At 31.7% G+C, this 22,526-nt stretch overlaps 1 protein-coding gene across 4 annotated transcripts in view; it reads right to left on the bottom strand.

The window, feature by feature from the left end:
• Positions 1-22,526, bottom strand: part of Col11a1 (collagen type XI alpha 1 chain) — a 209,247-nt gene that overhangs the window by 98,650 nt on the left and 88,071 nt on the right. For all 4 annotated transcript variants that reach the window (XM_058582061.1, XM_046452674.2, XM_058582064.1 and 1 more), the window contains 15 exons: positions 22,117-22,170; positions 19,385-19,438; positions 19,212-19,265; positions 18,994-19,047; positions 17,797-17,850; positions 17,635-17,679; positions 15,572-15,625; positions 14,964-15,008; positions 14,650-14,703; positions 14,084-14,128; positions 9,423-9,476; positions 8,235-8,279; positions 6,553-6,606; positions 6,427-6,471; positions 132-185 (listed from right to left, as the gene is read on the bottom strand). In XM_058582061.1, coding sequence (XP_058438044.1) covers positions 132-185; positions 6,427-6,471; positions 6,553-6,606; positions 8,235-8,279; positions 9,423-9,476; positions 14,084-14,128; positions 14,650-14,703; positions 14,964-15,008; positions 15,572-15,625; positions 17,635-17,679; positions 17,797-17,850; positions 18,994-19,047; positions 19,212-19,265; positions 19,385-19,438; positions 22,117-22,170 — 765 coding nt within the window. The remainder of the gene's footprint in view (positions 1-131; positions 186-6,426; positions 6,472-6,552; positions 6,607-8,234; positions 8,280-9,422; positions 9,477-14,083; positions 14,129-14,649; positions 14,704-14,963; positions 15,009-15,571; positions 15,626-17,634; positions 17,680-17,796; positions 17,851-18,993; positions 19,048-19,211; positions 19,266-19,384; positions 19,439-22,116; positions 22,171-22,526) is intronic.

Here is a 22,526-nt window from a genome sequence, read left to right as displayed (position 1 = left end):
TAAGGAAAAACCCAAGTGAGAAAAATCTTAATAGAAACATTTTACTTATTCTGCACTTGTTATTTTTCAAGATTAGAATGCATGTATAATATGTAATTTTATGTATTAGTATAAATTTTCTTTTTACTCACTCTGTCACCTTTAAGACCCATGTCACCTTTGAATCCTGGAAAGCCGTCTTCACCCTAAGAAATACATGGAATAAACAAAAGTTTAGTCTGACGAGTATAAGAATCTAAAATATGGTTATCTTAAATGAGTGCTAATTATTAGGTGAAATTATCCTGGGAATTATGAATTCTAAATGTGAAATCTCCTTCTTCCCTACTCCATCTCTGTTCCTATTCCCTTAATCCCAGAATCTTCCAATCTTTCTTCAAATATTGGCTATGAATTAAGGAATTTTTCATAAATGTGTCCATTATGTCTTCTGTAGCTCATGACAGAAGTAATTCTGTAATAAAATATATCTTATGCTATTTACATAAAGGAAGTAATTATCATTTAACATGGTTTACAAAGTCTTATCCTATCAAATAAAAAGTTTTACCCTTAATTTGCTAATTTTTATCAAAGAATTTTACATTGTGCATTTAATATCCTATGATTTGGTTGGATGCCTTCTAACTTAATTTGTTCTCTATATTATACTCTCTTCAGGTGAAAATAGGAAGGAGAAAGTATATCATTTGTGTATACAGATTACTTATTGTGGTACCGTATGCACAGAGCAAAGGTGCTGAAAACTGGGCATCCTGTAGCCATGGAGACATTGGGGCTATGGGACTATTTCCTGCTGTTCCTACTCAAATCTGGAAGCTTCATGAAACTTTACTATCTTTTAATTTCAATAAAAAATAATTTTCTTGAAGATGATTATTCATGTATTCAACAACATTAAGAGCGCAATTCCTATGTTGAAAAGCACTGTGGGATATTTTGAAGTTTTTATTTTAACCAAAACACAGAAGGGAGAACATTTGTAGCTATTTTGGTATAAATGAAGTAGAATGGGAAAGAGAAAAAGAAAAGATGATGTTGAAGATGATGATGATGATGATGGTGATGGTGGTGGTGGTGGTGGTATTCTGGTGGTGCTGGTGTTTTTGAGGTAAGATGTGAAGGACAGAAGGTATGCTACGTAGTTTGGCATTTTATTTGATAGTAAAAATGGATATAGGTTTTAGAGTTGGAGGAAAGGACTCGTTAGCATGGTTATGAGAACAAAGTTAGGAAGGACAAACACATATATCTCCATATCCTACTGGCAAAATAACCTCTCTGAAACACAGAATTGATCATATTATTTTTCATTTTTATATTCCTCAATGTTTTCAAATGAGTAATGATGAATATAAGCTGCCCTCTTCCACACCTTGATCTAGTTCTTGTCCACTTATTCAGACTTTTGTCTTGAATCTCCCCTCTATTTCCACCCAAATCTTTGGATTACATTCTAGAAAAACTAAATTATTTTATTTTCATTGATAACACACCTGCAAAACCTTTCCTTTCTCTGTACATCTGGCAATATTTTACTCTCTTCACAACGCAGCTCATGATTCTGTCATGAAGTATTCCCTGACCTCAAACATTTCCTCCTGAAATTAACCTGTCCATTCAGTGTGTCCCAGCTACATTTCTTATTGCAACAACATGACTTCCTGTTTTGAGTAGATCACAAATCACTTTTCCATTAAATACTAGAGGTAGGAATCATATCTAAATAACCACTGAGTTTCTGGTATCTAATATATTTTGACTTTTGAAACCATGATACTCTGTAAGGATTTACCAAAGGAACATTTGGAAATTATCCATGCCCCAATGGGAATTTGGCAAGGTATGGGAATGTTTAGAAAATACCAAATAGCACGCAATTTGAGCATGAGACCAAAAACCAGAAAAAGCGATCCAAACCACTATCTTGTCTAACTCTGACAGGAATAGAAGTTTTCCTCAGGAGAAAAGTATAAGGTTTTCACATTTTGTGGTGAAGTGACCTTGTAAGGAGCAGAATTATGTTTATACTGAATGCAACTGGAGCAATGGCTGAAGTGTAAGAGTTGAAAATGACCACTTAACTTCCATTAGCTGTTGTCTTCACTACCTTCTCCCTGGAGAGAAGTTGCATCAGAGGAAAGAACACCTGCCAAGTTTAGTTTAAGAAATATTGAACTCTACGTCCAAGAATCAGTAACTGACACTAGGATTGTTTCAGGCAGACTTGTTTGTTTGTTTGTTTGTTTACTTAGAGCTAGAACCCAGTGAATGGGATTCAACTTCAATCAAACTTTGCTGTCAGTATGCATAATTAAGGAAAAGAAATATATGACTCAAATTCATTAGGCAAATTTTTAAACAAATGGCATAACACATTACTGATATTTCCAGTCCTAAAATTGTCAGATCTGAAGTAATCTTCAAAAAAAAATGTATGGTTTTGGAAGATGAGTACCATAAGAATTCACCAATACCACTTGGTCTATTGGGCTGTGTTACTAGAAGTTTTAAGGAAAATGTCCAAGACAAAAAAAAAGCAAAAAACAACAACAACAACAACAACAGAATTTTAATGCTATGCTAGTTAAGGTATATACTTGCTATTTAAGCTTTTGATAATAATTCATATCATATAGTAAAGAAAAAATATCTAATGGTATAATTGTCTAATTTATTCTTTATGTCTAATGGGACATATGGTGGATTGTTTTACATATACAGAGAAAAAAATAAATAATGTATCTTAAAAATTTATCAGGACTTAATGATTTCTCATAGAGTTTGAAAATAAAAAGATTCTTTTTTTATTAGTTTCTTTTTTAAAATTTTTTATTGTTGGTTGTTCAAAACATTACATAGTTCTTGACATATCATATTTCACACTTTGATTCAAGTGGGTTATGAACTCCCATTTTTACCCCATATACAGATTGCAGAACCATTAAATTTTTTTCTATTGTTTTCTCATGTTGTTCATGTGTTTTCCCATTTAGAGTATGGATCTAGGGCAGCACAAATTCTATCCTGTAACCTATAGTGTCCCTGAAGGTTTCTAACACCTCGCTTTTAATGGTGAGACCAATTAAAACATTATACAACCTTAAACTTAATAGCTCCCACTCAGGCATCTATTGCTTTCTCATATTAAACCAAAATGATGAGTTCAATAACTATCTATAGTACAAACATAAAAATTTCTAAAATGGTTTACAATTTCAAATGGTGGATGAGAGAATGGAAGTAGGGTAGAACTTGATGTTTGTGAGGGAAGAAGAGAGAAGCTAGCAGCAAAAACTTACAGGAAGAGTGAAAGAAGAGCCGACAAATTTGCTGTTGATTGGAGAAAAGTTGGAAAGAAAACAGACAAGTGATAGGAAGAATAAAAACAAAGAGAAAAAATTAAAGATATAAGAATACAACAAAAATGCAAAACACCATCCATATATCATCATCCTCCACACACTGATGCATTGACAACACCCTGTTCCAAATATGGTAGAGATGTCAGCAAGTAGAAAAATCAAATCAAATAAAATAAATCTCAATGTAAAGTTAAACTGTCTCCATCAGTATTGAAAGTTTCTCACTTTGTGATGTAGAGTCCCAAATCTGTCAAAGATTATTTGAAATGTAAAGGAAATGGCACTGTTTCTGATATCTCATGGGATGACCAGGTCCAGATCAGTCCTCCTAGCTTATTCAACAAATGGTGCTGCCAAAACTGGAAATCCATATGGAGCAAAATGAAATTAAACCTCTGTCTCTCACCCTGCACAAATATCAACTCAAAGTGGATCAAAGTAGAATAGAGACCCTGAGCCTAATAGAAGAAAAAGTAGGCCCAAATCTTCCCCATGCCAGCCTAGGATCTGACTTCCCTAACAAGACCCCTAAAGCACAAGAAGTAAAGTTAAGAATCAATAAATAGGATAGATTTAAATTAAAAAGCTTCTTCTCAGTAAAACAAACAATCAATAATATGAGGAGAGAGCCTACACTTCGGGAGAATATCTTTACCATATGTGCCTCCAACAAAGCATTAATCTCTGGGATATATAAAGAACTCAAAAAAACTTAACACCAAAAAACCCAAATAACCCAATCAATAAATGGGCCAAGGAGCTGAACAGACACTTCACAGAATAAAGATACACAATCAATTAACAAATATATGAAAACATGTTCAACATCTCTAGCAATTAGATGAATGCAAATCAAAACTAAACTAAGATTTCATCTTACTCCAGTCAGAATGGTGATCATCAAGAATACAGGCAACAATAAATGTTGGTGAGGATGTGGGGGAAAAGGTACATTCATACATTGCTGTTGGGACTACATATTGGTACAACCACTATGGAAAGCAGTATGAAGATTTCTCAGAAAACTTGGAATGGAACCACCATTTGACCCAACTATCCTTCTCCTCGGTCTATACCCAAAGCCCTTAAAATCAGCATACTACAGTGATGCAGTCATGTCCATGTTTTAGCAGTTCAATTCACAATAGCTAAATTATGGAACCAATGTAGATGTGCTTCAATAGATGAATAGATAAAGAAAATGTGGTATGTATATATTCAATGGAATATTGCTCAGCTTTAAAGAAAAATGAAATTATGGCATTTGTCAGTAAATGGATGCAGTTGGAGAATATCATGCTAAGCAAAATAAACCAATCCCCAAAAAACAAAGGCCTTATGTTTTCTCTAATATGCAGAAGCTAATTCACTATAGGAATGGGGAAGAGAAGAACAGATTTACCTTAGAAAAGGTAGAGAAAAGTGAAGGAAGGAGAGAGGAGGTGATATGGGGATAGGAAGGATAGTTGAATGAAACAGACATTATTGATTTATGTATATATGTGACTGCATAACCAATGTGATTCTACAACATGTACACTCAGAACAATGAGAAATTATATCCCATCTATGTGATATAGCAAAGTATATAAATGCAGTCATCTATAACTAATTAAAACAAATTTTTAAATTTAATTAAAAATTCCATTAAGATTTACATTTTAGATTTTTTTAGGACAATCTTATTTTAGAGATTTAAAATGAGGCTCAGTTAGAGTAATCTTTCAGTTTACCCATCTATTTAGTATGGAAACTGAATCAGAATCCATCACTTTTGACTCTAAACTTACAATTTTAATTACTTTCCTCTATATACATTTATTTCTTCTGAAATGATATGTTACTCAAAACAACCAAAAATCTCAAGATATTTCCTACATACAAGCAATATGTCTCCTTTGTGGATTTTTCCTCCCATGTTTCTTGTTATCTATAGTTTTATTTACCTTGGTACTTTGCAATTATCCCTCTTTCCAGCAAGGTCACAAAGTCCCAAGTGGAGACAACACTTTTTAAAATGGACATCCTCCAAATAATTGCAAGTTAACCCTGTCTGAACCATCACTCTTTCTACCACCAGCTTAGCAAGACATTGCACAGACCATCAGTGCTGATCAAGATGACCTGGCATCACCATCCAAGTCATAGAGCTCATTCAAACTGCACATTTGTCATAGAACAATACTGACAATGTAGTGGTACCCTTTATTACATCTCAGTAGTTTGTTTTTTCTAGAAAAAAATGGATTTTAATGTGTATGAGAAATAGATCTCTCCTTGCTATCTGTTGCTCCTGCTGCTACCTATGGGTCTTTTCATAGTATTTTGACTTTAAAAATAAATGATTGCCCTTGGAATCCGTATTAAATGTTATATTAAGATATTATACTGCAAGACTCCGTGTTGTTTTTAATTTTTTATGTAATTTAGTAGTAAGAATTAATCCAATATTGATTCTAGTTAATGCCATTTCCTTTACATTTCAAAATAATCTTTGACTTGGGACTCTACATTCATATTAAACATTTACTTGAAAAAACCCCAAACTGGTCTATATGCCATATTAGAGATGCCATATTCACATACAGTCTAACATACATCCTCTCATCTACCTCTCTCTGGTTTTAATTTAATTTCCCCCTTGCTAACACTTTTCTTTGTGTGTAGTGGCATCACATGGGAAGCCTCCCCTTCTCCCAGTTGTTTTATAATATATTTTAGTTTATGAATTTGGGGATTATTAGTAGAATAAAAAGGAATAAGCAACTGTCATGCATACAACTGGATATTGCCCAAACCCTGTGGCAAACTCTGATTTACAAAGTTAAATACATGTAAGAAAAAAAGGGATAATCTGAACAGTACTAAGCACACTCTCCTTAGGCTACAAGTTTTGTTTTGTTTAAGAGTCCAGGATATGGTATGCAAAATTAGACTTACATTGTCTAATATGTAAAAAATTGCTCAGTATATTTGAAACACATGAAACACATGTTGAAGAAACATAAATTTTATATACTATATACACAAAAATTAAAATCACTTAACAATTAAATTTTACCTTTTCACCTTTAGATCCCTTGAGACCTCTGACGCCATCTGCTCCCTACAGAATAAATTAGAAATATTAAATTAATAACATGTTTTACATTGTAATGAAATAATGTGAAACCAACTTAACATTTACCTTTACTCCTCTGGGACCAGGGTAGCCAATAGGACCTTGCGGACCAGGGGGACCCTAAAAAAAAGATTCATTCCAATTTAAATGTATGATACTTTGACAATGCTATGCAAATTCACATACTATAATTTTACCAAATAACCTACAAAAATATGGTATTCTTCTACTATTGATATTTGGTAAAGATTTCTTGGATAGGTTATCATTTTTTTTCTAGAGTTAAATGTGTAAAACAAGCCATGTGATTAGCACTACCCACTTAAACTCACTATATTGCATATTCATGCTAAAAATCATACACCTCTTGTGATTTGGATAAGGTTTGAGTTTTCCCCAAAGGTTCATGTGCTAGAAACTAGGTCTCCTGAGTGGTAATGTTGAGAGGAATAGAACCTTTAAGAAGAAGAATCTAGTGAGAGGTGGTTAGTTTCTTGGGAGTTATTAATGTAGTTCTGCTATTGGAAAAATTGATGTAATTCTCACAGACTATGCTGGTTTCTGTGAGAGCAGGTGGCTATAAAATAGAAAGCCTGGCCCTTGAATCTCTCTTGCTTTATTTATCAACATTTAATTTCTCCATCTCATAAGCAGTCTCACCATGATGTCATCTATTTTTTTAGGAAGCAGCCAAGAGGCCCTCACCAGAGACCAAATTTATGGGATCAATGGATCTTGATCCCTCAAACTGTGAGCTAAACAATATATTTTTTTAAATATTTTACCCACCCTCAAGTATTTCCTACAGCAACACAAAACAGACCAATACCAGAATTGTCCAATATATGTACACAAAATAATGTAAAGAATTAGATAATAAAAAATTTTTAACCTGAAAAAGTTCATTGTGCTCACTGTCTACTGTAGACAATTATAAATTTACCAACAAAATCAATCATTTCTAATAACATTTTGTATAAAATTGTAACATTCCCATGATGAATAATGTGATCAAAATTATGTATTTCCCTTAGTTGGCTTTGCTTGTCTAGTACATGTAAAGGAAACAATATATAATCTATAATTTGCCGTTTTGCAGTAATGCTGAAAATTTTAATGCCATTTTAACAACAATTCAAAACTAGCAACTCTAAAGAAAAATGATCCTATCCCTGCTGCTATAATCTGAACAGTACTAAGCACACTTACTTAGCTTATTGAAAAAGCTTTCATTTAGATATTTTGATAATCATTACACTTAAAATTTAATATCCTCTTGGTTAAAAGTTACCAAAAATAAATATAAAATTGGAGTTACATATACAGTTTAATGATATTCAGTGATTTTTGTTCAATTTAATTATTAGTATGATAATTCATTGCATTCATACTATATATGCAAACATGTATCTATTCCTAATTATGGAAATATATTTTTAAAAAGAAATAATACAGTCCATTTTATAAACATAAAAAATTAAAAGTTATCCATCCAAGCCATGCCTGTTTATTATATCAAAAATAATTATAGAGATTTGATTTATATTAAAATGTTAGGAAATTGTTTTCAGAAATTAAAAGTATATTCATAGACAGAGATTAAATACTTTTGATAGTTTCTAATATTCTCCTGTCCCTTTGTGAGCTCAGAAAAAAAATATATACTATAGAGTTGAACAAATCAAGGTATTTCTTTTTTTCTTGAACATAAGTTGATAGGACACTTAAAAGTATACTTAATAACCTACCAAAGCACCCTTTTCTCCAGACTGGCCTTCTTTTCCAGGGTGACCCTATATATAGAAAAGATACATACCAACAAGGTACAATATTAGTGACAGTTGATAATACTATGAAATTCCTCCTTTTTGTTCAACTATTGAGTTGATATTCTATTTTTTAGAAAATGTTGAGCTTTTTTGTGTCAGTATTTGTATTTTTAAATAACATAGGAAGTGGTAGCATTTAGAAAGAATCATTAGCTTATATGTATTTCATGAAATATGGAATGCTTTTAAGAAAGATTTGAAAAAGCATGTATAACAATATATTGCTCATTAACAATTTAAAACCAATCTTAATTAGAGTCTTACAGATATTTTAATCTGCCTTATATTTTGCATATCAGTCAAGTTATGGTATTCATAAGCAAAGAAAAGCATGTAAATAGAAAATCTGAAAATAGAGCAAAATAATGAACATTAACACTATTAATAATCAAGTTATTCAGATTCAGTAAGTAAAAAATCTACAGCTACATGACAATCATACTTAATGAGAAGTAGAAGCAAGACAAAATCATATATCCTGACATTTACAAATCACAGTAAGTAGCCTGTAGAGTAAGAAATGCATAAATAATACATTTTTAAAGTAACAAGGTAGATATTGCATGTTTACATTATTTATTACTATGTTTGGAGAAATAATAAATATTGATACATTTCCAGAGAAGGAATAAATCCCAAAGGTCTGAGGATATTATCTGAGGAAAATTATGAAATGTTTTAGAGTTTCGTGTTAATTTTTGGACAAAAGTTAAAAAGAAAGAGTGGATGAGTAAGTGCTTTGCAGAAAAAGAAGTGAGCACAAGGAAAGGTACATCACAGAAAATTTAAAGAATGTCAAGGAAAAACATGAGTGGATCTATCTTTCTGGAGCTAATGCTTCTTAAGGAAGTAGAAAAGTTGGTGGATTCTGGAAGGTTCTGGTCTACAGCGCCAATATGAGTTTATCTCGAGGCCACTGTGAGCTCATTAAAGATTTTGCAATTCAGAAGTGACATGATAAAATGGTGTTTTGAAAAGATCAATGTTTAATTACTGGCTCAATTTACTTTTATTATGGACTACATATAATCATTTCTGAAACACATGTAAAATCTACTTTTGAAGATAATATATAGAAAATGTAATGACCAGGTAAATAATACTTACAGGTGGCCCATCAGCACCAGGAAGTCCGGCTAGACCTGGTTTTCCTTGTGGTCCCTAATCAAACAGTGAAAGGGAATATTTTATTTAAAAAATAATAATGAAAAGCTCTGACTATGTACATAGCAATATAGTACTATTCTTGAGACAATGGTTTCTAATTACAAATAATAAACATTTACATAACTTTCTAACATTTTATGTGGAAAAATGGTATAAATGAAAACCAAATTTACCATATGTAAAAACATGCTAGTTGTAACCATACATAATAATCTTAAATGTGTCCTTTTTAAAAATAACAAATTAGTTTATAAATGCCTCAACAAATTGGAGCTTAGAGAATAAAAGTGAAATTACAACTTAAAAATCCATTGACTTAGGGCAATGACAAGATGTTAACAAATGATAATTCAAACACAGTCATGAGCCCCATAACATTTTGCTTAATAATGGACCACTTACTCAATGGTGGACCCATAATGATTATAATGGAGTAGAAACAATCTCACCTAGGGATGTCATAGCCATCTTAAGGTCCTAGTGCATTTCATTACTCACATATTTGTGGTAACATCAAATAAGAATATAATGCTTACAGTTGTATAAAGGTGTTGTACATTTAATTACATGCAGTACATAATTTGAGATAATAAATTAATTATATTACTGGCTTATGTATTTACTATATCATACTTTTATCATTATTTTAGAGTGTAATCCTTCTATCTATAAAAAAATTTACTTTAAAACAGTATGCTGCACCATATTGGCGGATGTCTCACCCATCTATTCACCACATCTTGACAGCAATAAGAGGCCACATCAAGTGACTCACCTATGTCATATGGTTTCATGTGAGTACATGCCATGATGTTAACATAGGAATGCAATGACCTAATGATTGATTTCTCAAACTGTATCTTGTTGTTAAGTGACATATAACTATAACTTCAGAGTATGGTGAAGTGCACTAATTATAAAGAAATTTTTAGAAATATGTTAATGTGTGAAAAATATTCATAGGACATGAAGGAAAACAAATCTATTTTTATGTAAAAGTACATAACTTAATTTGCAATTAACAAATAATAAAATATTAAGTATTTGTTCAACAGATCACTCTAATTCATGTTAACCATGGAGGGTTTCAAATTTTATTTAACATGACCTTTGCTAAGTTTGAAACATGGTAAGCATCACCACTGAAGGAAGAGAAAAGTAGGCACTGAACTAAGATTATTGACTTTTTGGTCCACCCATTAGTCAGGACTTACAACCAATTGAAAAGGCAGGGATACTTCAGCAAGCCTAAATTCTGGACAGTTTAGAGATTTCTCATTCTCAGACAGTGCTTAAAATAAGCCTTGTGTTCATATTGACTACAGAAAAGCATCACTTAAATCAGTAAGAAGTAAAAAAAAAAATGTAACTTTCAAATTAAAAAGATATAATTTGTAACTAAAATTAATTGCTTTTCTTTTAAAGGATTTAAAACTTTCAATCTCCTTCACCAATCCATAAGTCATATCCAGTCAAGTCATTTAACATTATATAATAATTATTACAAAAAAACTAAATATTTAATGGCAGCATTTTGTGTATCACGTAAATTACCTTTTACTTTCAAGATACTGGTCTTTAGAACAAAATGTAATTACCAAACACAGTACAAGTTCATTAATTATTGTTATCTGGAGATGTGTTATTTGTATGACAACAACTCGGTGAACAATACTTGGATCTTTTTTGTTGATATATATTTGAAGGTAAACAAGAAATATTAAAACTCTTGCACTATAAGATGATTTTTTAATAAAATTGAAATCAATCCATCTTTTTTACATTGGAAGTTCAGTGACAGCAGAGTGCTTTGTCTGCTTTTAAACTGCTTGATATTTCCCTGGAGAAGCAGGAATAAAAATAAATAAATGTTATCTAGTTTAGATTTTAATAAAATAGTTAAAATTTATGGAGTGCATCTATGCACTGTGTTGAGCAATTTATATGCATTATCCTCTTTGTCTCAATGAAACTCATGAAATATTATTATCTGTTAATGTGTGACAAACTTGCAATCTGAATGATTCCAAGTCCACATCCATGTCTTCAAAATCCCTTCCATTAATGGATATTTATTTGTGTCATGCTATTTTGTACTGAGCTCAAAGCAATTAACATATGAGTGATATGAATTCTGAACTCATAAATCACAGGGAATATTCAGTATATATGTCAGAAAAAATATAGCTGTCTTATCTATTTTAACTCAGTAACTTAAACTTTGAGATATTTTGTCACAAATATAATAAAAGCTATAATAACCTAAGATGAAATATATAATGGTTCTTGGATATTAAAAATATCACATTAATTAAATTATTTGTAAATTACTATTATCTTATGAAACAATTAAAAATTACTATTCATTAATGGTTTGGGAAACAAAGTTCTTGAGCCAGATCATGGTATATCATAAAGAAAGATAAAGCCAGATCATGGTATAAAGTAAAATAATATGTTTAACTTTTTAATATACATGCAATACAAAAACTATGTCATGACTGCAATTTAACTAAAATTATTCCCTCATGTTCTTCAGTTCCTTTCTCCTTTTGATGGAAAAAGATTGTCATTAAATTTACAAGTTGGATATGTTCAGAACAGAGAGAGTAGCAGCATATAGTTAAGATAGCTCTCGTCTTAATACTAAAAAATGCAGTAAAAAATCTTATCTTGTATTTTGTATTTGGCTCAACAAAGGGAATTCAGATATGGTAATGTTTCTTAAAAGCAAATTCCTTTTAATAATTCAGGTTATACATGACAAAGTTATGGTTAAAAAATTAATAGGTGCATGCATCAAGTACAATCTATAACAAATATAACGTTTATTACAATGAGGTAATATAAACCTTAAGAGTGGCCTGAATTACAATTGTCAATCTAAAGTAAAGGTTTAAAATCACCTTCAGAATCTAAAGTTTTGAATTCATAGGACATTTTTGCAATAACATTCCTATTCTGCAACCATATTGAAAAAAATCTACAGAAAAAACTACTTTAATACTGCAACCATATAGAAAACAATCTACAGAAAAAAAGCACTTAAATGAGCAATTAAATTTGATGTATGTTAATTTTTAAAACTCAGTAAGGTAAGTAAATCAATTACAGTATAATCCAGAGATTTGAGTAGATATTTTAACAGAGAAGTTACAGAAAAACAGCCAATAAGCACATAACAATATGCTTAACACCACTATTGATTAAGGGAATACATATTAACCCACAATGAAATACTATGTGACACTAACAAGAATGACCAAAACTAAGAGAGACAATATAAGTATTGGCGAGGATGTGGAGGAACTCTTATCCATACATATTTTAGTGGAAACTACACCAAAAAATGGTGCAACTACTTTGGAAAGTAGTTTAGAAGCTTCCTAAAATGATAAACATAAATTTACCAGGTAACTAGAACTCCTAGGTATCTACCAAAAAGAAATGAAAACATGCCTATGCAGACACTTGCACGCAAAGAGCCACATAATACCATTTTATGGATAAAAGCTAAAAGGCATAAGCTACCCATATGATCAACAACTACTGAATAAGAAAGCAGAACATAGGAATATAATACTGTGTGGTAATAAAAAGAATCAAAATACTGATATGTGCTACTACATGAATAAACATCAAAAACATTATACCAAATCACAGAAGTTAGACATACAGGTCATATACTATATTAACCATATGTTTAAATCCATATATCATATTCATATACATATTTTATTAATATGGAATCTTCAGAAAAAGCAAATCTATACAAAGTAAAGTAGTTGTCTAGTTGTTGGTATGGATATGGATTGCAAATTGACATAAGGAATCTTTCTAGAGTTGTGTAAATATTCTAACATTAGCTTGTGGCACCGCTGTATAAATTAATTTAAAATCATTTACTATACACCTGAAACAAGTGAATTTTATGGTATATAAATAATACCTCAACAAAGGTTTTATTTTTTTAAATTGGTATGTTCATAGAAATACACAACAGTAATAAAAAATTCTCATATCTAGCTAACTATTGTGCTATAACTATGGTGAACAGGATAGAGTACTCAGGGAATCTTGTAGAGAAGATCATGGGAATATCAGACATCTCTTTAATTAAAGACTAATTTTTGTTTTGATCCAGTCATTGAGTTATTAACAAGGACATCATTTGCCAGTTATACGTGAAAAATAATAGCAGCAACAGGTTCACAATTTTCCTTAATCAGATCATATTACAAACCCTTTGTTGCAAACAAACCCAATCACATTTTTCAGGTAATGAGGCAAAAAAAAAAAAAAGAGGATCAACATAAATAGAAAACATTCATTCATGGTAGTAGGTTTCTGACATTAATAGAGCTGAGAGTGTCACATTTGGAAGCTGTCTAAATGGTAGCTAGGCAAAATTTTGTCATTCACAGTTTAAAGATGAATGAATTCTGTCCACACTGTATTCTCATGATTTAACTTCAGATTAATTCCTCATGTTCTGTGCTGTAAGGATATCTTATCAGGAACAAAAGGCCAGCCTTATAGCTGCCTAAGGCTGTTAACACAAATTGTTCATCAGAGATTACTAGAATAACAAAGTAACTTACTTTTTCACCAGGAGGACCAATTGGACCTTGTGGACCAGGAAGACCCTATTTCAAAAGAATTTATTTCATGTCAGGAATCACATCACAAGAACATATTATTAAAATAGCAAATTATTAGCTCTCCAATACACATGAAATGAGTTGAGAATCAGTGTGTATCTACATAAAGATATATGTTCATGTGTGTGTGTGTGTGTGTGTGTGTGTGTAGACACACACACATTCTCTGCATTCTCTGGAGAGTTTGAGAACATTATGAGGAGTTTTACACAAGCTACTCTTTTTGCAAAGAGACTGTAAAGTGATCCTATTCAGAACTCTCCTGCAGGTGTGGCTATTGATCCTGGCATTCTTCGAATGCTGAATGACTCATTTTTCTCTTGGAAGAAAAGGGCCTGTGCAAGTTTGTTTAAATTTTTTAAAAAATTAAAAATAAGAATTATTTTCTAGTATTCACATTTTAAAGTTTTAGCCTTACATAGAAAGTTTTGAAGGTGTCTATTTCCTTGTGAAAAGAGACTATTTTACCCCATTGTCTTAAAGGAACTATAATAGCATAGACTCACTTGTGGTCCTGGATTCCCTTGCTGACCTGGAGGTCCAGGCTCCCCTTGGGGACCCTGTAATAGGAAAATACAAAGTCCTTAATAAGGCATTTTTGCAAGATAATGCTTTGGAGGGTTTTTTTTTGCCTCAGCTTGAAAAGTAGTCCACAAATCAGTTTTCCCTTAAGATCATCTGCAAAATAGTGAAACTACTACTGATAGTAGTAGTTAAAATATTTAACACAATGGTGTAATAAATGTTTATTTTAAATTTAGCAGCAAAATTCCTTAATGCCCAGATTCCAGAGATGAGTTTATTGATATTTGCTACATACCATGTTCCCTTTTGGTCCTGGGGGTCCATCTACACCTGCAATACCCTTCAACAAAGAAAAAAAAAACATATATATATATATATATATATATATATATATATATATATACACAGAGTTGTTTAAAAAATCTCAATGCTAAAACAGAAATTCAAAAGGCTACTATAATAACATGACACATGCTAACCAAGGGTGACAAAGATTCTTTTTAGAATTAAATAAAAGTAGGTATTTAAGAATTAGTGAAAATGAGGCTGGGCCTACTATCTTCCATCCATTTCCACCTTCGAGATAATCTAGCATAATTTTCTATTGTGTGCTCATGAGTTATCACAAAATCCATAAGACTGATAAGTTAAATGAAAAAAGGAGGGAAGGGAATGACCCCAAGAGGCAACATATATTATTATACATATGATATATATACTATATAATATATATTATTATATAATATGTAACAGTATATAACATGTTTTAATATCTTAAAACAGAATATAAAAGGTAGCTAACTCTTGATTGATTAAGAAGAGATCTTACACCCTCCCAAGTTTGAAGAGTTTATCAACATGCTTTCTCTAGGAAATCCAGAATGTTTTTCAAGCAGTACATACAGGCTGCCCTGGAGGTCCTGGAGTTCCCCTTGGTCCCAGCAAACCTCGTGGGCCCTAAGGAGAGAAGAAAAGAAAACATGTCCTCATGAGAGATGCCCTCAGAATAGGCCTCGTCCCTTGAAAAAATTCCAATATATTTAGAGTAAAAATATTTGCACATCTTCTCTAAATACACTGAAAGTGATATATAACTACTATTGTTATGTAATGTAAGTATCTAGTTTTTATACTGACCTAAAAGCCAGAAACTATAACAGTGAATCTTTAGTACAGAAACTGTATGCATTCAATTATAAAAATTTGCATAAGAATCACTTAGGGAATTTTTAAAAGAAACAAATAGTTTAATACTTTTATAAGGCACTTTTGTATCATTTTTGGATTTGAATGGCAACACTGAATCTTATTATGCATCAGATAAACTAAAAATAACAGTGCCCTGATTCTCATTTACTTCACTTAGGTAAGAGAACATTCATTAAAAGGAACAAATAGGGGGCTAAGGGTTGTAGCTTAGTGACAGGGCACTTGCCAAGCATGTGTGAGGCACTGAGTTTGATCCTCAACATGACATATAAATAAATTAATTAAATAAGTGTTCATCAACAACTAAAAATATTTATATATATTTTTTATTTATATATATAAATATATATATATATATATATATATATATATATTTATATATATAAATAAAAAATAAAGGACCTCGGTCTATACCCAAAGGACTTAAAAACAGCATACTATAGGGACACAGCAACATCAATGTTTATAGCAGCACAATTCACAATAGCTAAACTGTGAAACCAACATAGATGCCCTTTAATTGATGAATGGATTAAAAAATGTGGCATATCTACGCAATGGAATATTATTCAGCAATAAAAGAGAATAAAAACCATGTAATTTGCAGGTAAATGGATGGCATTGAAGAAGATGATGCTAAGTGAAGTTAGCCAATTCCAAAATACCAAATGCCAAATGTTTTCTTTGACATAAGGAGGCTGATTCATAGTGGGATAGAGAGAGGGAGATTGGGAGGAATGGATGAACTCTAGATACGGCAGAGGGTAGGAGGGAAGGGAAGGGGCATGGGGTTAGTAATGATGGTGGAATGTGATGGACATTATTATCCAAAGTACCGGTATGAAGACATGAATTGGTGTGAATATACTAGTATGCAACCAGAGATATGAAAAATTGTGCTTCATATGTAATAAGAATTGTAATGCATTCCACTGTCATACATAAATAAAAAATAAAATATAAAAGAATTTTAAAAAATAAAAAGTAAAGGAACAGACAGGCAGATAGCTATATATGCAAATTATAGAAACTATTTTCTTGATAGAACATTTCTTAAATTATAGCTATTTAAACTTGATTTCTCCTCCTCTTCTCTCTCCCCATCCTAAAATCCTTGCCTTCCTTTTCCTTCTATTAGAATAGAGAGTACAATAATTTACTACTTCTCCTATATGCTTGTCAATAATTGATTTTTGATTTGACAGGTTCTACAATGGAGCAGATTAAGACTAAGAGTAGGAGTACTTTCTCTAGACCAGGTGGTTTATTTGTCATTGTTGTTTGGTCAGCTAGCTTTGAGTAAACCTTCCAGTTCAGTTTCCCCATTATTAATGCTTGGTGGAGAAAAAAAATGACATAATGCTTATTATATTTGCCATATACTAAGTCCCCCTTTTTTTGTTTCTTCTGGAAACAAAATTCATTTATTCTAAATATATAAATAGATTATGAAATTATTGATGATACTTAAAAGAAACAAAACAGCAATAAGAATTTGGTAGGGTTTTGGTTAACAATAGTTACATTCCACATGTTTTTCTCTCCAGTATCTAAGATTTTCTTTTAAAACAAAACGGGTGCTAAATGTATCTTTTTTTTGTTTGTTTGTTTTTTAACATGATAATTGACTCCTTAGCTTAAGCAGGACCACAACATTTTCCTGAATTTATCATTGCCTTTACATATATAATATACGTTATTATTTCCCCCAAAACAGGAAAATGATTATTTAAAAATGAAGAAAAAAAAATCCTTACAGCTTCACCTGGAAGACCCCTGGGTCCTATTTCTCCATCTTCTCCCTGACATGGACAAAATGGAGGGCAATGATATTAGAAAATGCATCATTTCGATGCTACTTTGTTCATTCTTACATATTACTTTGAAACATGTCTTAAAGAAATGAAGTCTTAGTATACCCTCATTCCATCATCACCAGGAGGACCTGGAGGACCTTGGGGACCTCTTTCACCCTAATAAATAAAGACAAACATGATTAGCATATGACATAAGCCATGAGTTCATAGTCTGTCCCACATCTCCCTAACCAGCTAACCAGCTAACTAATACATAGGACAGGGTGAACATACACTGTGTTTGTATTCCTCAGAACAAGTTGCAGAAAATTCACAAATTGAAACTTCTATCTGGTTTTACATATTAGTATGCTAGGGAAAAGGTTCCCTCAATTATCAATGCAAAAAGGCTCAAATACAATAAATACCTAAAATGATTTTCAGATATTTTATTATTACAAGCTAAGCATGGAGGAAATTATTTTGTAAGATTGTCTTAAATATGGCTACACTTTCAGGATTTTAATTTAATATTTTCTACCTCTAAAAACATATTAAGTCACATAACTCAATTAAACTAAAAGAGTCTTAGATCCCTTTTAAAATCAAATATCAATTTATCTTGACACGTACTAGCATACACTAGGCATATTGCTAAAATTCTTAAGGTTCTATTTTCTTTTGTCTTTCTTCATTTTCTTTTCCCGTTTACCTAATTGCTGCTTTACCTTTCTTTATTCTTCATTCTGGTGAAGAAAGTATCTAAAGCTTATTATTATTTTTTAAGGAACTGTCTCTTCATTTAATTTCCCACTAAAACTATCCATTGGATTGCTTAGTGGTTTATTTACCCATAGCAAATTATAGGATCTCGCATTGAAGTGAAAGCTCAGAGCATCACAAAGAAATAATACAGTCAGTATATTATAGTATTAATGACAGACTGCCTACAGCTATCTTCCTTTGAGTGTGTATTTACAGACAAAATGTAGGAAGGAACGTGAGGCAATAATTAAGATATTAGATGAAAGATTAAATCTCTACCCTTTCCCTTTTATCAATATGATCTTATCCATACTCTTGAACATTCAGATCATGCCTCAATTTGTTTCCATGAAAAGAATGTTTTAGTATGTAAAAACAATTGCATTGATGTCACATGCATAATTGTATCTTTCTCCCTTTATCTATTAGATGTAATAATTGTAATTATCAAATATTTAAGTTCATTTTTATCTGATTTGCCCAAGTGCATGAATACTAAAACATAGTGTAACTTTCCATTTATAGCTCGATGAAAAAGTATTAGATGTATCTTACCCTATGACCTTTGTCACCTGGCAGACCTGGAAGTCCATCAAAGCCTCGATCTCCCTGTAAATGATAATCATTCTCATTGTCACATCCCTAGTAGAGACCTGTACTCTAATTTGATGTCAACTATTATTTCATATCCAGGTATTTTATTTTAAAATAAAAAATTTTCCAGGGTAAATCAATATAGAAGATTTGAATATGGAAATATATGCACTCCTGACCTTTGCCCCAGGCTCTCCTGGCATTCCTCTTCCTCCATCAGCACCTGGGCGACCCTGATAATGTCAAAAACAGCATTAAGCAAAAGGGACTCCTACTAACAGAAAGTAAAGGAAAACAAACTAACTAATCATTACAGATAAATCTCAAAACACACAATAAAAATCAGCCATACCCTTTTCCCAGGTTTTCCAGTTGGACCAGGAGGACCTTGGACACCTCTCGGGCCCTATGTCAAAACATCAAAGTTAAATCATGTGGTAGAATTCTTGGTTAATAAACTCAATAACTTCAAGAGAGATGATTTTAGAAACTGGTATCTTCTTAGCTTGATCTCAGTCATTTAAACACAAGGAAATTATTTCTATGTAAAAATTCAGATAAAGCAGAAGAAAATCAATTTTTCCAAATGGCTTCTTACAAAAACCAAGTCCTATTACTACTAAATATAAATGTAGACATGTGATTACATTTAAACAAAAACAAAAAACACCTATAATAGAATATTTTAAACCTACAAGTACCCTTAATCACTTGTTTTATTCTCAAAATTATGGTTTTCTCATTTCCTTTGACTGAACACACTTTTCACCATCCTCCCTACTTATCTTTACTCTCCAACCACCCACCTTTTTCATCTGTCTTTTCAGGTTTGGATCATCTCTCCTAGATATTTAGTCTTTCATTGTAGTTTATCACGTTGGATTGTTTTAAGGACAGAATCACCGATTAGATTCCTACTTGCCAAAGATTCCAGCTAAATTTGTTTCAATTATATACTGTGGTAGCTTAGCACAGTATCTGGTACATGTTCCTTCAATCATCTACAAGATGCTGGTGGACTATCTATTAACAGGCATATTAAATATCAGAAACTCTCTTTTACATAGTAGCAGTACAATAAGGAGAAGGATATGTTGTAATGTAAATTACTACACAGCTATAAGAGATCAAATGGAGTTTCAGAATGAATATTATCTTGGTCTTTAAATTAACTATATACTTTTCAACATTAATTCAAACAATTTTTATGTAATGAATGTAGCCAAAAAATGAAATTCACATTCAAAATTAAAAACATTTTTTATGATTGCTACAAAATGTTGATTCTAGAAATATAAAGTTAAAATTGTGTAGTCAGTAGAGGTTAAAAAAATATAGCTTTATCCGGGTGTGGTGGTACCTGCCTATAATCCCAGAAGCTCCAGAGGCTAAGGCAGGGGGATAGTGTGTTCAAAGCCAGCCTCAACAAAAGCGAGGCACTAAGCAATTCAGTGGGACTCTGTCTCTAAATAAAATACAAAATAGGGCTGGGGTTGTGGCCCAGTGGCTGAGTGCCCCAGTTCAATCCCTGGTACTCACTCCCAAAAAATATAGCTTAAAAAAAAAAAAAAAAACTGTTCAAGATTCTACCCTGAACCTAGTTGGAAGACAAAGTACAATAATAAAAACACACATATTGCTAATTTTAAATGAAAATGGTCCTCGCACATCACTAATCTCTCTTTGGACTTAAGAGAATCAGAAAAACTGTGAAATCCACAAACACTGCTATAGCATGTTTTCAGATTCATCTGTTTTTAAAGAGATGAGTTTAAAAAGAAAAAATTTCACAAATTTTTCAAACGAATACAATCCCTAGATTTTCATGTAGTACATTTTAATATTTCCATGCAATTTCAAGTTAAGCTGCAAATGTTTTCCATTCTTTTATGGCAATATTAACTAAGCCTAAAAAGGAAGGCTGTCACATCTTGAGTCAGCCAAATATCCTTATCAATTTTCTTTGGATTTTTTCCCTCATTTTAAAATAAACTGGTATGTCCACACAATGGAATACTTACTGGTTAGCAACAAAAGGAATGCATTATTGATGAATTCAACTGTGATGAATCTCAAAGGCATTATGCTGTGTCAAAGAAGCCAATCTCAAAATGTTACCTAAAGTACAATTTCATTTTTGTGATATTTTAAAAGTATAAAACTACACTGATGAAGAACAGATCAGTGGTTGGGACTGGGAGAGAATACACCTATAAAGGGGTGATACCAAGAAATGGTTTGAAGTTATAGAATATTATCTGTTCTAATGATTGTGAGGCAGGTTACAAAGAATGCATTTTAAATCAGTTGTTCCTTGTAATATTTTTAAATAAAATTAATTTTAAAAGAGGGAAAAAAAATTGAGCAGACAATCACTTGAGAGATCCTGCAGCCCAATGTAAATCTATATTCACTGAATAGATCAGGAAGCATCTACATTTAAAAATTAATATATTAAAAATAAACATCATCTTTTGTTTTTCTGTTTTTGAGAATATTTGCATAATCTAACAGCTCTACTTAATATCATTAAAGAAAAATTAATACTTTGAATTCTGTTCCACTTAAATACTAAGATCTTTTTAAAATTTTTAGCTTATATGGCTTGAATTTTTCTTAAGTTCCTTACTTCTATGAAGGTTTTGAAGTGAGCTTCCTTTAAATGTATTAAATATCTTTTGTGAGACAATGTGCTAAATTTACTCTCCACAGTAAACATAGGTATGAGGCACCACCAATACAAGTACTACTGCAACTGTTCTGCTCTGCTCTATAGCATCACTAGCCAATTTAGAATTCTAAAGTTCTATTACTTTCAAGCCTGCTCTCACCCACAATTTAAATATGTTTCCACCTACAATTTAAATATATCACCACCCACAATTTAAACATGCTTTAAATTAACTGCTATTGACAGTTTACTGTTCACTTCTAAGGTAACATGACCATAAAGGTAAGGTAAGTAGATTCTTTACTCCTAACAGCAGAAACTTCAACATCTTACTAGATAAAATAAAGTCAATAATAAAATAAGTGAAAACAACAAATTATCATTATTATTATTTATTATTTATTATTTTTTACCTGAGGACCTGGGTCACCACTCTCACCTTTGGCCCCAGCTGAACCAGGCCCACCCTGTCAAGAAAAATTGAAGGCATAATCATTTAAGTTAGCAATTCTCTGATCACTTACATCCCACTATTTTCACTTGAAATGAATGTTATCCTGAATATACCTTGTCAAACTAGTTGATGTCATTAATTAAAACATTAAACTCTTCAAGCCCTTTCCCTGAAGGGCATCTCTTGTCAGCATGTTGATTTTATTTCAGTGAGTGAACTGTATATAAAGGTCTGCATTTCACTTGTAACTACACCAAAGCCAACCTCATAAAATGGCATTGGGAGTTTCTGGAATGTGTACACCCTCAAGAACACTTAGAAAGATACATAGGCATTATTTATCACTACGTGGTAGAGTAGTACTAGTGC

Source organism: Marmota monax, unplaced genomic scaffold, assembly GCF_021218885.2.
Source record: "Marmota monax isolate L192 unplaced genomic scaffold, Marmota_monax_Labrador192_F-V1.1 WCK01_AAM20220418_F8-fsc00308, whole genome shotgun sequence".
NCBI classification, from domain to species: Eukaryota; Metazoa; Chordata; class Mammalia; order Rodentia; family Sciuridae; genus Marmota; species Marmota monax.
Note: the sequence above shows the minus strand (reverse complement) of the source record. Positions and strands in the feature narration are given on the sequence as shown.